Source organism: Salvelinus alpinus, chromosome 4, assembly GCF_045679555.1.
Source record: "Salvelinus alpinus chromosome 4, SLU_Salpinus.1, whole genome shotgun sequence".
Lineage (NCBI taxonomy): Eukaryota > Metazoa > Chordata > Actinopteri > Salmoniformes > Salmonidae > Salvelinus > Salvelinus alpinus.
This window is the reverse complement of record NC_092089.1, coordinates 46,583,766-46,598,793: the sequence shown is the minus strand read 5'-3', so window position 1 is coordinate 46,598,793 and position 15,028 is coordinate 46,583,766. Positions and strand designations below refer to the sequence as shown.

The following is a 15,028-nucleotide window of genomic DNA, read 5'->3' as shown; positions in this document are numbered from 1 at the left end:
TCCCTGTCAGCACTTCATATAAAAGACACAGTATCAACACACAGCCTGTTAGATTAGACCTGTGTTATATACTGACTAAATCAGCTGATTAAAATCAGGGGAATATGGTTGCATGGAAGCACAGGACAGAACTGCACTGCAATATGAAGCTCCTATTTTTACTGAGGTCCAGTGTATGCTGTTGGATTGTGGGTATATTTATGGCACAACACCACCCACTGTTGGTTACCAGATGATACTACACTATTCTACTGCTGCTGTATTGTGGATGTATGACTGATATAATATGCAATAAATCTTTCTGTTGCTCTCCCCCTTCATGCATCTGTCATTCACTAAATCACATATGTCCTCTGTTCTTCTTCCAATCCATTTTGGGCATGAAATATCGATCTTTCCTTACTCACCCTATTCCCCCTCTCTACAACTCTGATCTTTCTCCTTTCCTGCGTCCCCTCCCTCCCTCTCTCCATCCGTTTCACACCCTCTCATTCTTCACCTCCTCCTCCCTCTCTCCATGGCTGCCCTGTTCAGAGTTTCCTCAGTAGAAGGTTGAAGGGCTCTATCAAGAGGGCTAAGAGTCAGCCTAAACTGGACCGCACCAGCAGCTTTCGACACATGATCCTCCCCCGCTTCCGTAGTGCCGACCAGGACAGGTACGAGTCTCTGTGTGTGATTCTGTGAGGGTGTGCGTGTGTTCCCTGCTCTCTCTGTTCCGGAGCAGGTCAGGCAGGCACTTAACTTGTCTTTCTAAGTGTGTGTGTGTACACTCCTACCTGTGTGTCCACATGTATGTGGGACTCTTAAAGATGCTTTCTTGTGCCTATTTTGGATACCTTTCAAGGACAATCTGGCATCTTTTACTATTACTCCTAGCTTTAATGAAACCAGTAAGCCTTGACAGTAAGTGTTTGTTTCACAACCACTCCTTTCAGTGCCGCTGCACTCCCATTTTACATAGTACATTTTTTATGACTGCTTAATACATGGAGAATACCAATGGAAGATTTAATAAAAAAGTCTTGGCCTCTCCATGGCAACCATCAGACAGCCGTATGGCCACAGAACAGACATACAGTTGAAGTCGGAATTTTGTATACACTTAGGTTGGAGTCATTAAAACTCGTTTTTCAACCACTCCACAAATTTCTTGTTAACAAACTATAGTTTTGGCAAGTCGGTTAGGACATCCACTTTGTGCATGACACAAGTAACTTTACCAACAATTATTTACAGACAGATTATTTCACTGTATCACAATTCCAGTGGGTCAGAAGTTTACATACACTAAGTTGACTGTGCCTTTAAACAGCTTGGAAAATTCCAGAAAAGGATGTCATGGCTTTAGACGCTTCTGATAGGCTAATTGACATCATTTGTGTCAATTGGAGGTGTACCTGTGGATGTATTCCAAGGCCTACCTTCAAACTCAGTGCCTCTTTGCTTGACATCATAGGAAAATCAAAAGATATCAGCCAACACCTCAGATTATTTTTTTCGAAATCCACAAGTCTGGTTCATCCTTGGGAGCAATTTCCAAACGCCTGAAGGTACCACGTTCATCTGTACAAACAATAGTACGCAAGTATAAGCACCATGGGACCACGCAGCCGTCATACTGCTCAAGAAGGAGACGCGTTCTGTCTCCTAGAGATGAACGTACTTTGATGAGAAAAGTGCAATCAATACCAGAACAACAGCAAAGGACCTTGTGAAGATGCTGGAGGAAACAGGTACAAACGTATCTATATCCACAGTAAAACGAGTCCTATATCGACATAAACTGAAAGGCCGCTCAGCAAGGAAGAAGCCACTGCTCCAAAACCGCCATTAAAAAAGCCAGACTACGGTTTGCATCTGCACATGGGAACTTTTTGGAGAAATGTCCTCTGGTCTGATGAAAGAAAAATATAACTATTTGGCCATAATGTCCATCGTTATGTTTGGAGGAAAAGGGGGAAGCTTGCAAGCCGAAGAACACCATCCCAACCGTGAAGCACGGTGGTGGCAGCATCATGTTGTGGGGGTGCTTTGCTGCAGGAGGGACTGGTGCACTTCACAAAATAGATGGCATCATGAAGTAGGGAGAATGATGTGGATATATTGAAGCAACATCTCAAGACATCCGTCAGGAAGTTAAAGCTTGGTCGCATATGGTTCTTCCAAATGGACAATGACCCCAAGCATTCTTCCAAAGTTGTGGCAAAATGGCTTAAGGACAACAAAGTCAAGGTATTGGAGTGGCCATCACAAAGCCCTGACCTCAATCCTATAGACAATTTGTGGGCAGAACTGAAAAAGCATGTGCGAGCAAGGAGGCCAACAAACCTGACTCAGTTACACCAGTTCTGTCAGGAGGAATGGGCCAAAATTCACCCAACTTATTGTGGGAAGCTTGTGGAAGGCTACCCAAAACATTTGACCCAAGTTAAACAATTTAAAAGGCAATGCTACCAAATACTAATTGAGTGTATGTAAATTTCTGACCCACTGGGAATGTGATGAAATAAATAAAAGCTGAAATAAATCATTCTCTCTACTTTTATTCTGACATTTCACATTCTTAAAATAAAGTGGTGATCCTACCTGACCTAAGAGGGAATTTTTACTAGGATTAAATGTCAGGAATTGTGAAAAACTGAGTTTAAATGTATTTGGCTAAGGTGTATGTAAACTTCTGACTTCAACTGCATCTCTCTTAGTCTCTCTCTCTGTTTTCTCATCGACCCTGTCACTCCCTTCTTCTCTAAATTACCCTCAGTTTACATAACAACTTGATTTCCTCTGAGAGGTTCTCTCTCCCACCGTCTTCCCCCTCTCCTTCTCTCGCCCTCCCTTTCTCGACCTCCCCCACTGTCCTTTATTTCTCTCATTCTGACTCATTTCTTTGGATCTATTTTTATCTCTCTCTCCTATCTTTCTCTCTCTCTTTCCTACTCCACTGTAAGTATTCAATGTTCTGATGCACGTTATGAGTGAATGTCCACAAAAACAGTGGCACAGGGAGAATGTGAGAGAGCTGGATGCATCAGGGACATCATAGTAGGGAGACTGTTACTTTCTTTTCTCTGCTTTTTCTGTGTTGTGTTCTCTGTCATTCCCCTTTCTGTATCTGTCTCCTCTTCAGTTCAGTGGCATTGTGGCATAATCGGTGTGTGTGTGTGTGTCTGTATGTATCAGTGTGGGCGGGCATGGCGGGCAAGCGTCATGGACAATTCTATTCACGTGTTGATCTGTTCCTTATGCATGTACAGTATGGCTGTCAATAGAAATATAGCTTTGTTGTCCAAGAACTATCATGATAACACTATTGTGGTTATGCTCAAATCTAATCTAATCCAGTGAAACTCTAATTGAATGCTAATGTGTTGACTTCTTCAGATGACAATTAGACCCGTTGTGAGACTAGCGTCGCATTGTTTTTTGATGTGACCTCTTTTCAAGCTCACAGAACACAGAATTTGTGAGTACAGACGGATTCCTTTGGCATGAAAAGCAGAATGGTTGCGTGCTGTTTCTCATTTCTTCAGGATCAGATATGCTCAAGTGTATCTCAGAAAAACTCCACTGGGCCTGCCGTTATGAAAGATCTCTGGCTCTCTGTGCCCTCAATGACTGATTGTATTCCACTCCGCTTGTCACAGTTCGATTTGTTAGTGAGATTGTAGGGAGCTATAAACAGAGGGTAGTCCCTTTAGTGCAAGAAGTGTAGACCGACATTCAAATGGAAAATATTGACAGTGGTTGCATTTTCTTTGGCCACATGGTGCCAGTTGCCTTGTTGACTTAATCATCCACCTAATCAAATCAAATTGTATTTGTCACATGCTTCGTAAACAACAGGTGTAGCCCTTACAGTGAAATACTTACTTACAGGCCCTTCCCAACAATGCAGAGAAAAAAAATGAAAAATAATAACACAAGGAATAAATACACCATGAGTAACGATAACATGGCTATATACATGGAGTACCAGTACTGAGTCGATGTGCAGGGGTATGAGGGAATTGAGGTAGATATGTACAGGATAAAGGTAGGGATAAAGTGACTTGGTAACAGGATAGATAATAAACAGTAACAGTAGCGCACATGTGATGAGTCATAAGAGATGCAAAAAAAGTGTCAATGCAGATAGTGAAATGGTTAACCAATAGCTACACAGACTAGCTATTTAGCAGTATTATGACATGGGGGTAGAAGCTGTTTAGGGTCCTGTTGGTTCCAGACTTGCCGTGCAAAAGCAGAGAGAAGAGTCTATGACTTGGGTGGCTGGAGTCTTTGACAATTGTTAAGGGCCTTCCTCTGATACCGCCTGGTATAGAGGTCCTGGATGGCAGGGAGCTCGGCCCCAGTGATGTACTGGGCCGTACGCACTGCCCTCTGTAGCGCCTTGCGGTTGGATGCCAAGCAGTTTCCATACCAGGCGGTGATGCAGATACGGTAGTTACTGGGAAGCTGTAACCTATACGTCACCTCGTTGACCCTCCGGAGAACCTTGAATGGCCCAACAAACCGGGGGCTCAGCTTCTTGCAGGACAGGCGGAGTGGGAGGTTCCAGGTAGACGAACGGGGGGGGGGTCGCCTGCTCCTTTTGACGGTGGACGGCACGCTGGAGTCTTACGTGGGCTCCACACTTCTGCGCACCTGAACCACTCATCAAGCGCAGGAGCTTCAGTCTGGCCCGTGATCCACTTCAGTCTGGCCCGTGATCAATACTCCCGCTCCTCCCCTCCTCTCTCCCAGACAGCTGTGGCCCATTCCAACACCCGCTCAGTCAGCAGAGAAATAACCGTGGCAATCTTGGAACTCTCGGTGGTGGGGGCTCCCATCTGGTGCGTAAAGTAGAGGGAGCACTGAAGTAGGAAGCCACGGCATTTAGATGGGGTGCCGTCAATTTATCCGGGAGGAACAAACGGTCATCGCTGACCTGAATGGGTTGCGGAATGGGCTGTTGTCCTGGCTCACTGGGTCGACTGGTTGTAGAGTATCCTCCGCTAGTTGACGGCAACGCCTCCCGGGTATGTTCGAGATGTTGCACACTGCGAAGAACCTCTTCCATAGCTGTCCCCATTTGTGCCAGCTGGTCATGGTGTTGACGTAGAAGGTATCACTGCTTGTCGACCGTCTGGGAGATATTCTGTTTTCCTGCTGCTTCCATTGTTGGAGTCAGTGATGCCTCATGATGACGTGCAGGTGCACGTAATGTTTGATTGCAGGTGTGCGTAATGATGGATTCTAGGATCGGTGGTTAGTATACGGGCGACGTCGAATGCCGGAGGGGAGGAGCGGGAGTAGACGTGACTATCAAGGCACAAGGCGAGACCCACATGCAGACACAGGAGGTAGATGGTTGGAGTCCTACAATGTTTAATAATCCAAAGGGGTAGGCAAGAGGATGGTCGTGGACAGGCAAAAAGGTCAAAACCAGATCAGAGTCCAGGAGGTACAGAGTGGCAGACAGGCTCGTGGTCAAGGCAGGCAGAATGGTCAGGCAGGCAAGTCCAGAAACAGGCAAGGGTCAAAACCAGGAGGACTAGAAAAAGAGAATAGCAAAAGGAGTACGGGAAAAACACGCTGGTTGACTTGACTAAACGTACAAGACGAACTGTCACAGAGAGACAGGAAACACAGGGATAAATACACTGGGGGAAATAAGCGACACCTGGAGGGGGTGGAAACAATCACAGGAACAGGTGAAACATGTTCTAAAACTTTTGACCGGTAGTGTATATGTGGCTGTTTGGCTGTGGGAGAGTTACCCTTTATAACCACAGTTCAGAATGCTGTGTACTGTATCCTTGATGCGGTGTAATGTAATGTATGGGATTCACTCTGCTCCTCTCACTGTGTCTCTGCTCCCCACCCAGAACGCGCCTGATGCAGAGCTTCAAAGAGTCCCACTCCCATGAGTCCTTGCTGTCTCCCAGCAGCGCAGCCGAGGCGCTGGACCTCACCCTGGATGAGGACGCCATCATCAAGCCCGTCCACTCCAGCATCCTGGGACAGGAGTACTGTTTCGAGGTGAGGCTGACACGACACACACACACAATGAACACAGATAGCGCTACTAATTAAACCTGGGTTCAAATACTATTTTGAAATCATTTGAAATCATTTTGCTGGGCTTGATTGAGCTCTGTGCACTGGAACCAATAGAAGAAGATAAAGTTCAAATCCTGCTCATCTGCCACTCCAGGCAGGCTAAAGCAAACACATATTAAAGGTTTCAAGTAGCATTTGAACCCAGGTCTGTCTACTAATGTTACTAATGCTACTAATGTTAGGTAGAAGTCTCTCCATTGGCATCAACAAAAGGATTTATTGAATAAGGCTGTGATTTTTTTTAAATCTAGTTATCTGTGGAAAAGATATCAAAAAGACAGCCAACAAGCGGCTCGAAATGAGCTCATGTCCCAAGTTGATTTTCTCAGAAATTTGTTGTGAAAACGGCTTTCACTGCATGGCTCACTTTCCCATAGCCGACGTGTACATGACACAAGTCTCTATGATTAAAGGACGTTGTTATGCCACTTGTCATCTTCTCCCAAGTTGCTAATGATTGTGGCTGTTGATGTTACCGTTGGTAACCTCAGGTGACTACGGCTTCAGGAACCAAGTGCTTTGCATGTCGCTCGGGTGCAGAGAGAGACAAATGGATCGAGAATCTTCAGAGAGCTGTCAAACCCAACAAGGTGGGGAAACAAGGACGAGAAATTAAGTTACTTCTCTGTCTGTCAGTGCTTCTCTCCTTCTCCCCTGTCTTCAATATGTCTGTGTCAATCTGAGCATTTCCTCATTTTGTTTACTGTAACCTCCATGTGCTCTCTGTTTGTCTATATCTGTAATGTATAGTCATCAAATACAGTACATGTTAAAACACAGCACTTCTACACTATCATCAGAGTTAAATAAAGGACGAAAAAGACGCAAACTCAGCACTTTAGATGCGGTTGATTAAAACAGATCTTCTAATTTCAGCTCAGCTTGATCTCCTAGGTCTGCGTAATAGGCCCCTTCCCCCCTCCCTCTTATCAAAAGAGACATTACGCGAGACAGATAACTGCTCTTGATGGCAGCAAGGGAGCTGCAGTTATTAAGGCAAACCGAGAGGAAACATCAGCCCAAGTGGATTGACTCATCCAGATGCTGTGACTGCAGGGTTCCTGGCTAAATCACGGGGCTCCAAGGACTCGACGCGGGGGCTCCGAAATATCCTCTGCACCCTCATGAATCTCCAACCAGATAAATGATGGGAGAGATAAGACGAGGTGCGATGTTGATAGAGACCAGGATGTTCATTAAGTTTCGTCAACCATCGCTGGGTAGACAGACGCTCTTGATTCTTCTTCCTACTGAAATTCCTGATGAACGGTTGAAAGGGTTGTATCGGCGGACGTCCACATTTATTGTCAGGCGGCATACCAATGGAGTACTTAAGAAATAACAACTTTGGATAATTGGTGATATACTTAGCAATCTAAATTCGGTATTAAGAGCTGAGCTAAGCCGGGGCTGAGTGATCCAGTGGCATTTCAGACTAGTTAAAATGACTGACCCCTGACTAGAACATCACTCTGTGCAATCTGCACAGCACGCTCACCTCCCATGGGGGGATTTCAGACATAGTTGGCTCTTTGTAAACATGTTCAGAAAATGCAGCTCTCTGCTGCAACATTACCAATCACACATCCACTTTCTGTCTCTCATGCCTCCAGTACATATGTGTTATCTAATTTATCTCCATCCGTATGTGTGCATATTGTTCTTAGACTGTTCTTAACCAGTGGTGGAAAAGGTACTGAATAGTCATACTTGAGTAAAAGTAAAGATACCTTAATATAAAATGACTCAAGTAAAAGTGAAAGCCACCCAGTAAAATACGACTTGAGTAAAAGTCTAAAAGTATTTAGTTTTAAATATACTTAAGTATCAAAATTAAATTGCTAAAATATACTTAAGTATCAAAAGTAAAAGTATAAACCATTTCAAATTCTTTATATTAAGCAATCTTGATGGCACAATTGTATTTTTTTATTGACGAATAGCCAGGGGCACGCTCCAACACTCAGACGTAATTTACAAACAAAGCATTTGTGTTTAGTGAGTCCGCCAGATAAGAGGCAGTAGGGATGACCAGGGATGTTCTCTTGATAAGTGTGTGAATTGGACCATTTTCATGTCAAAATGTCACGAGTACTTTTGGGTGTCAGGGAAAATGTAGTAAAAAGTATATTATTTTGGAATGTAGTGAAGTTAAATATAAATAGTGAAGTACAGATACACCAAAAAACTACTTAAGTAGTACTTTAAAGTATTTTTACTTAAGTACTTTACACCACTGTTCTTAACACACTCAACCCTCCCTCTCCCTTTGGCTTTCTTTTTCTCTTTGGTCTTTTTCCCTTTGGTTTTCTTTCCTCCCTGTTCTGCCTTGTCCTTTTGCCACCCTCTCTTTGCCCCTCTTCAGGACAACAGTCGGAGGGTGGACAACGTGCTGAAACTCTGGATCATCGAGGCGCGGGAGCTTCCCGCCAAGAAGCGCTACTACTGCGAACTTTGTCTGGATGACATGCTTTACGCACGCACCACCAGCAAGCCCCGGACTGACACCGTGTTCTGGGGTGAGCACTTTGAGTTCAACAACTTGCCAGCCGTCCGCAACCTACGCCTTCATCTCTACAAGGAGACTGACAAGAAGAGACGCAAGGTGAAGGGACAACTCTCTCACCAGTGTGCTAAACGGGATGAAACTGGTTAAAATTACATTTTTTGCAGGCTGGTTAAATCACTGCTGGGGTTTAATGACAGCAGCTTGCCCAATGATTAAGACAAATAAATATACTTTAGTTTCATTACTATCCTCTTTTTCTCCTCTTTCTTAAAGGCCCAGGCCCCATAACTCTTGACCACAAAGTCCCACATTAAGTTTCTCTGATTTATGCCTTATTTCCCCTCTTCTATCAGGAAAAGAGCACATACCTGGGACTGGTCAGTATCCCTATCTCCAGCATCACGGGCCGACAGTTTGTGGAGCAGTGGTACCCGGTCATCCAGCCTAGCGTCCTGGCCAAGGGGCAAGCAGGGGGCAAGATCATCAATGCCTCCCTACGCCTCAAGTCCCGTTACCAGACCATGAGCATCCTGCCCATGGAGCTGTACAAGGAGTTTGCCGAGTATGTTACCAATAACTACCGGACTTTGTGTGCGGTGCTGGAGCCTCTACTGAGCGTGAAGAGTAAAGAAGAGGTGGCCTGTGCGCTGGTCCACATACTACAGAGCACGGGGAAAGCAAAGGTAAGTATTGGCATGATACATTAAACAAGTTGTTACTTCAGTAGTACACAGTACAATGCAAGGTCATATTCCTGTATACACCTACCTCACTGTATCCTGTGTATATGCCAGATAAATGCTGTTTTTGATTTGATAACATAATATTGATGGAACTTGAGTACATTATAGTGAGAATGTATGCACCTTATATTAATTCAACCACCTCAAATCACCATGCTCTGTTGACTACAACTGCTAAATGGGGGGGGGGGGGGGCATTACTGCCAAATAGATCAGTGTCATAACCGTATTCTTTAAATACATAGGATGCTGTGTTGCGATGTAACCAGTGTAACATGTGTCATGCTAATGTAACCATCCTATTACTTGATGGCCCATGTTCTACCAATATGTCATGCAGACGAGCCATTGTTTACTTTACTGGCCACACTGGATATTCATTCAGTCCTTGAAGTTGGGCACTTCATGGTAGGGCTCAATGCCATGCTATGTAGGAAATGTGCTGAACAGGCAAACATCGCTTCCATTGGTCAATTACCAATCAAATTATTATTGAATCACAAAACATAACAAAACATTCCATAGCATTTTTTACCTCTCTTTTGGATTTTTCCACAACCACAACCTCAGGTTCCCTAGGTTGAAAATGCTGTCAATCATCTAGCTAGCTAGCATTATCATCTACAAACCAAACACACTATCATGTCAACAATCTGCATATCTAGCTTTAGCTAGTTGAAATAAAGACATTGGGTATCTAGTGTGGTTTATGCAGTGTATACGTGATGTAGCTAGTTATCATTAGATTCTTTGAGTACAACAAAACAAAACAGTCAAAATACAAAAGATGTCGGCTAGCTAGCTAAGTAGCCATGTTAGCAAGCTTGAACATTGAACACACTAAGGTTAGCAGGTAATGTAGCTAAAAAAACACAGGCTAAAAACGCAACCCAACACCTACCTACCTGTTCATGAGGATGGTGGCCATTTCGGCACCACTCTTCCACCTTTCAAAATTTATTCCAATGTTTATCCGGTTTCTGGGTTGGTCATGAGCAGTCTTTTTCGTGCTTCTTTTTCTCTTTTGGGGTCGAGTTGATTCAGATCCAAGAACTGAGAATGATGCTTGTTTTTGTCTACATTTTCTGAAAATGCTGACCCTGCTACCAGGGGCCTGTTGCACAAAACTAGGATAAGGGATTAAGCCAGGATATCTTGGTGATCCTGGCTCAATTGATCCGTAATCCGGTTGCACTAAAGATGGATAGGGGGCAGGAGGATATGTTATGGTATAAATTACCATGGAGATTTATTCTGTGGAGCTAGCCTGCTCCAGACCAGGCTAAATTCCAGGATCTATTTAATCTCATCCCTAATGTCAGTCAGCAGTCACCACAAATGGAAACCAATAGTTATTTCACTGCTCACTATACATTGTTATCACATATAACTAGACCCACTGTTATTATTTAAACGTTTGTGATCATTAATTTCAATGATTTTGGATAAAAAATGATTTTTAGATGATGTTGCTATCATTAGATAATGTACAGTTTCCCATAGACTATAAGGCTATATATAAAATGATAGAATATTAGGGCCACAGAGGGGAAAAAAACACAAGTCATAATATTGTAACCAGTTGTTTTAAAGGAGGACAGTTGTTAAAATGACAGATGTGGGGCATTTCGTGAAATTGTACTTCAGTATGGTTTCATAAACAAAGACATGCTGATGTGCCAGAATATTAAGTATCACATTGTCATAAGTATCAAAACTGTAAAAACAATATGTAGCTTTTCTGCAGAAAGAACCAGCCTCATAAATTTATGACTTTATCCTTTTTCTTCAGTGTGGCCCTAGTACTCTGTCATATAAACAAATACACATTCCATATGAATATAAAAACACAATGTGTAACATTATGTTCCTTTATTGAATAAGGACAAAACAAAGCAGGTAAACCATCAGCTCCTTTCGAAACTGAAGTCACAGTGACTCTACAAGATGGAAAGCACAGAATCCAAGCATATTATACAAAATGATACATACACATTCAAAGGTCTGTATATAACACACCCTGCATGTCTGCACACTAAAATAAATGCAGGACAAATCCATACACATCAACTGAACAGACAAATGAATGGATGCAGTAGCCTCCCTGCAGCCTTGTATTACACACAGTATACCGCACAAACATCATAAGAGGCCAAATTCGTCAAAAAACGAACCCAAAAAAACCCAAATTCCTCTGCCACCGCAGGACATATTTAACCAAAATTGAAAGCACACATACTAACTAAAATAATTCAACACATATTGGTCCCTCAGCAGCCGACCACTGTCGTCATCAGGGAAGATTGCCGGATTGTCCCAGTCCATGGCTGGTGGCACTCTGGGGGCCCTCTCCTTCCTCAGGCAGGCCACATTGTGGAGGACAGCACAAGCCACAGTAATATCACATGCCCTAACAGGGCTGACCCTTAATTTGTGAAGGCAGTGAAAGCGTGCCTTCAGGAGGCCAAAGGTCATTTCAACTCTGGCCCTGGTCCTGGCATGGGCATGGTTGTAGGCCTGCTGTGCTTCCTGGGGGTCTGTGAAAGGTGTCAGGAGAAAAGGCTGGCAGCCATACCCCCTGTCTCCCAGCAACACACCAGAGAATTCACCTGTCAACACAAAATCTCATCATTACTACCTCATAAACACAGTGATATTCTTGACACAGCCATGATGGTTATAAATAGGGGTTGTGTGGCTTACCTTGTGATAGGCACTGATAGATTTCAGAGGCCCGAAAGATTCTGGAGTCATGGACTGAGCCAGGCCATTTTGCCACAACATTGCTGATCACACAGTCAGCATTGCAGACCATCTGAAATCATAAGATGAGGAATATTACACCAATCAATGCACATCACTGGCAATGCAGAGTGTTCGTCAATGGACAATATCAAAAAGTTATGTTCACCTGAACATTAATGCTGTGAAAGGATTTCCTATTCACAAAATCGGCCTCATGGGCACCTGAGGGGGCTTTTATCCTTATGTGTGTGCAGTCCACTGCACCAATGACATTGGGGAAACCTGTCACACAAAGTAATGAGTATCCTACTATGTGTTAACAGTTGTCCTGTAATTTGTAGATCCTCTTACCTGCAATCCTATAGAACTCCTCTTTGATGTCACAGAGTCTTCTGTGGCCAGGGAAGGAGATGAAGACATCTGCTAATGCTTTGATAGCCAGACACACACTCCTTATTGTGCGGCAAATTGTGGCCTTGTTCAGCTGTTCTGCATCCCCCACTGAGTACAGGAAGGCTCCACTAGCAAAAAAGCGCAAGGCCACACAAACCATTTGCTCCACACTCAGTGCATGGCTCCGTGCAGTGCGGTGCTTAATCCTGGGACCCAGTAGTCTGCATAGATACCTGATGCCATCTGCAGAAAACCTGTATCTTTCATATAGATGGTCATCAGGGAAGGCCAGTGGGTCCAACCGGTCCCTGAAGACCCTTTCTCGCCTGAAGGCTCTCCTCAGCACAAGTGCTTCTTCATCCACCACATCTCGCACGAATGGGCATGCCATTGTCAGAGCAGAAAGGAACACACAATTTTGGGCCTTCATATAGGCTAGTGGCCACACCTGGTGCTGGGGGGGTGGGCAAAAGAGGGCGATGCCTTAAAACGATGACTTGGTTGTACTGATTGCTGGGAAAATAAAAAAAACCTTAGAAAGATGCCACCGTCCTGTGTGCTCACAATAAGAGCTCATATGTCATGGCTCACTTGACTTTACGAGAATATACCTAATTTTTATTTTGAGCTGTGTCATCTTCTTGGAGCTGGGGGAGGAAAGAAAAATAATGATTAATACATTTGTGTTACAGTTAGCATACAGTGTACATTGAAGGCATATCTCACCTCCCTCTCAAGTTTTTTTATTTCAAGGTCCAGTTTCCTAATTGTCCTCTTTTTTATTTCGGACTCCAGTGCAAGATTTTCCATCTTTTTCTTCTTGTACTGAATGTCTATGTCTGCCAGTTCTATTTGGCGCCGGAGGTGGTTGCCATACAACTTTCTGATAGCTTGTGAGCTCTGTGAACACAATACAATTAGCGGTGTCGTGTCCTTTTATTAATACGCACTATGTTGCCAGGCTGGTTTTCCCACTGTATAGCATCTGGGTCCTGTAAAAGAAATTAGATTTTTTGATTTTGATGAGGACTCCTCACCATTGTAGAGTAAATAGTACTTTCACAGTCTTAACATGATACCTCATGCCTTCTGGAATCCAGAGAGATGGTCTCCTCCTCATCATCGTCTCCATCATGTGCTGTTGCTGCTGCACTGGGGCCTTCACCCTATCACATTTAAATCGGATTCATATTGAAGCTAGTAGACAAGACATGCCAGGCCTACAGTATGCCTTTGATGGAGTACTCACTGGATCAGCATCGTCTGGTGCTTGTGCTGGTGGCTCTAACAGGAACACAGTGCTGCCAGACACTGCAAGGCAATAGGTAAACCAAAGTCAGACAGTCCAAATTGATTCAATATGAATGTGGTTGTATCCCATGTAGAGATGGAAGGACATACCTTGAATGAAGCGGGTGGCATCTTGGGAGGAACCTATGCTCGTCTCTTTCCCCCCAGGGATCCCCTCTAAGACGGGCCTGCCTTTATTTAGCTCCAAGGCCATGTCCTCTGCTGGGGTAAGGTCAGCCTTTGGTGACCCACCACCCGTGCCTTGTCTGTGGGTATTCTTTTTCACTGCTAAAACAGTACAGACAATGTGTTAGCAGGCACCTTCTGGGTACAATATATGCTTGTGCTTTGTTAAATATTAGTCAGGGACCATACCATTCTGCAGAATGTTCTTGTATTTGATTTTGACCTGCTGCCATGTCCGTTGTGGCCCGTTCATGTTTAATCTACACACACACACACACACACACACATTTAATGGAGTCACACTGCAAAAAATTACTTGGTATTTTTGTCTTGTTTTCAGTAAAAATATCAAAAAATTTATCATAGCTTTATACAGTGTGATGGAGTTACTTTACACAATTTCACTCATATCTGCAGTGCATTTCAATTAAAAATTTAACCGTTTCATAATTACAGTACAACTGCATTTTTGGAGATGTGAATTAAATATTTGAATTGTAATTGTGATGTTTCAGCGGAGCGGTGAGTGTGTAATTGTGCACTACTTACGCATTCAGGCGGTCTGCAATACTTTGCCACGCTTTTTCTCTTTGCTTTATCACTGTGGCGGTGTTCCCTTTCTTCTTAATTATATCTTTTACCTCCTCGTATGCCTCCATGAGGATTTGTGCTTCCGACGGGGAAAAGTACGCGGCTCTAGTTGCCATGGTAAATCAGTTAATCTGTGATCTGTGGCGGGGTCTATTTGAGTGAGCCGTGAGCGCGCACCTATCCAGGATTGGTTTCACCTGGCTTAATGAATCCGTGTCTGCTCATCCTGGCTTGGTCTTTGTGCAACCAATTAAGCCTGGACGCACATGTTTTGGCTTCATTGAGCTCAGCTGAGTCATTTATCCCGGATGTCTTAATTCTACTTTTGTGCAACAGGCCCCAGGACAGTTTATCTGCAAACAAGTTAGCTAGCTTGTTGGCTTCGTCTGCTCTGCATTTGTTTCTGGTGGCTGTAGCTTGCAAGTGACTTTCACTTCCTCTCCAGCTCAGGAGCATGGCAGCAGGGTCG

General features: G+C 43.8%; 2 protein-coding genes across 11 annotated transcripts in view; one reads left to right on the top strand and one right to left on the bottom strand.

The window, feature by feature from the left end:
* Window positions 1-15,028, top strand: part of LOC139573751 (ras/Rap GTPase-activating protein SynGAP-like) — a 113,985-nt gene that overhangs the window by 59,451 nt on the left and 39,506 nt on the right. For all 9 annotated transcript variants that reach the window (XM_071397560.1, XM_071397556.1, XM_071397557.1 and 6 more), the window contains 5 exons: window positions 535-656; window positions 5,868-6,021; window positions 6,594-6,692; window positions 8,468-8,707; window positions 8,965-9,294. In XM_071397560.1, the coding sequence (XP_071253661.1) occupies window positions 535-656; window positions 5,868-6,021; window positions 6,594-6,692; window positions 8,468-8,707; window positions 8,965-9,294 (945 nt within the window). The remainder of the gene's footprint in view (window positions 1-534; window positions 657-5,867; window positions 6,022-6,593; window positions 6,693-8,467; window positions 8,708-8,964; window positions 9,295-15,028) is intronic.
* Window positions 11,189-14,958, bottom strand: LOC139573753 (putative nuclease HARBI1). 2 transcript variants are annotated; one of them, XR_011674651.1, is made up of 10 exons: window positions 14,158-14,958; window positions 13,894-14,070; window positions 13,742-13,803; window positions 13,572-13,658; window positions 13,443-13,484; window positions 13,219-13,392; window positions 13,104-13,139; window positions 12,451-13,005; window positions 12,058-12,169; window positions 11,189-11,963 (listed from the first exon to the last, which is right to left on the bottom strand). XR_011674651.1 is itself a non-coding variant. In XM_071397562.1 (7 exons), exons 5-7 carry the CDS (start codon window positions 12,517-12,519, stop codon window positions 11,593-11,595), a joined length of 552 nt encoding a protein of 183 aa, XP_071253663.1. In that variant the 5' UTR covers window positions 12,520-13,484; window positions 13,572-13,658; window positions 13,742-13,803; window positions 13,894-14,070; window positions 14,158-14,855; the 3' UTR covers window positions 11,189-11,592. The 2 variants fall into 2 exon arrangements, 1 of the variants encoding a protein (XP_071253663.1); XM_071397562.1 differs by having other exon boundaries at window positions 12,451-13,484; window positions 14,158-14,855.

What these genes read in the sequence shown, in the direction of transcription:
- LOC139573753 (XM_071397562.1), bottom strand. Translation starts at nt 12,519, where the DNA reads ATGTCTTCATCTCCTTCCCTGGCCACAGAAGACTCTGTGACATCAAAG. An exon ending in GGAGTTCTATAGGATTGCAG is followed by an intron (nt 12,170 to 12,450) that starts GTAAGAGGATCT and finishes TTATGATTTCAG; the next exon opens with ATGGTCTGCAATGCTGACTG. An exon ending in CTATCAGTGCCTATCACAAG is followed by an intron (nt 11,964 to 12,057) that starts GTAAGCCACACA and finishes TTGTGTTGACAG; the next exon opens with GTGAATTCTCTGGTGTGTTG.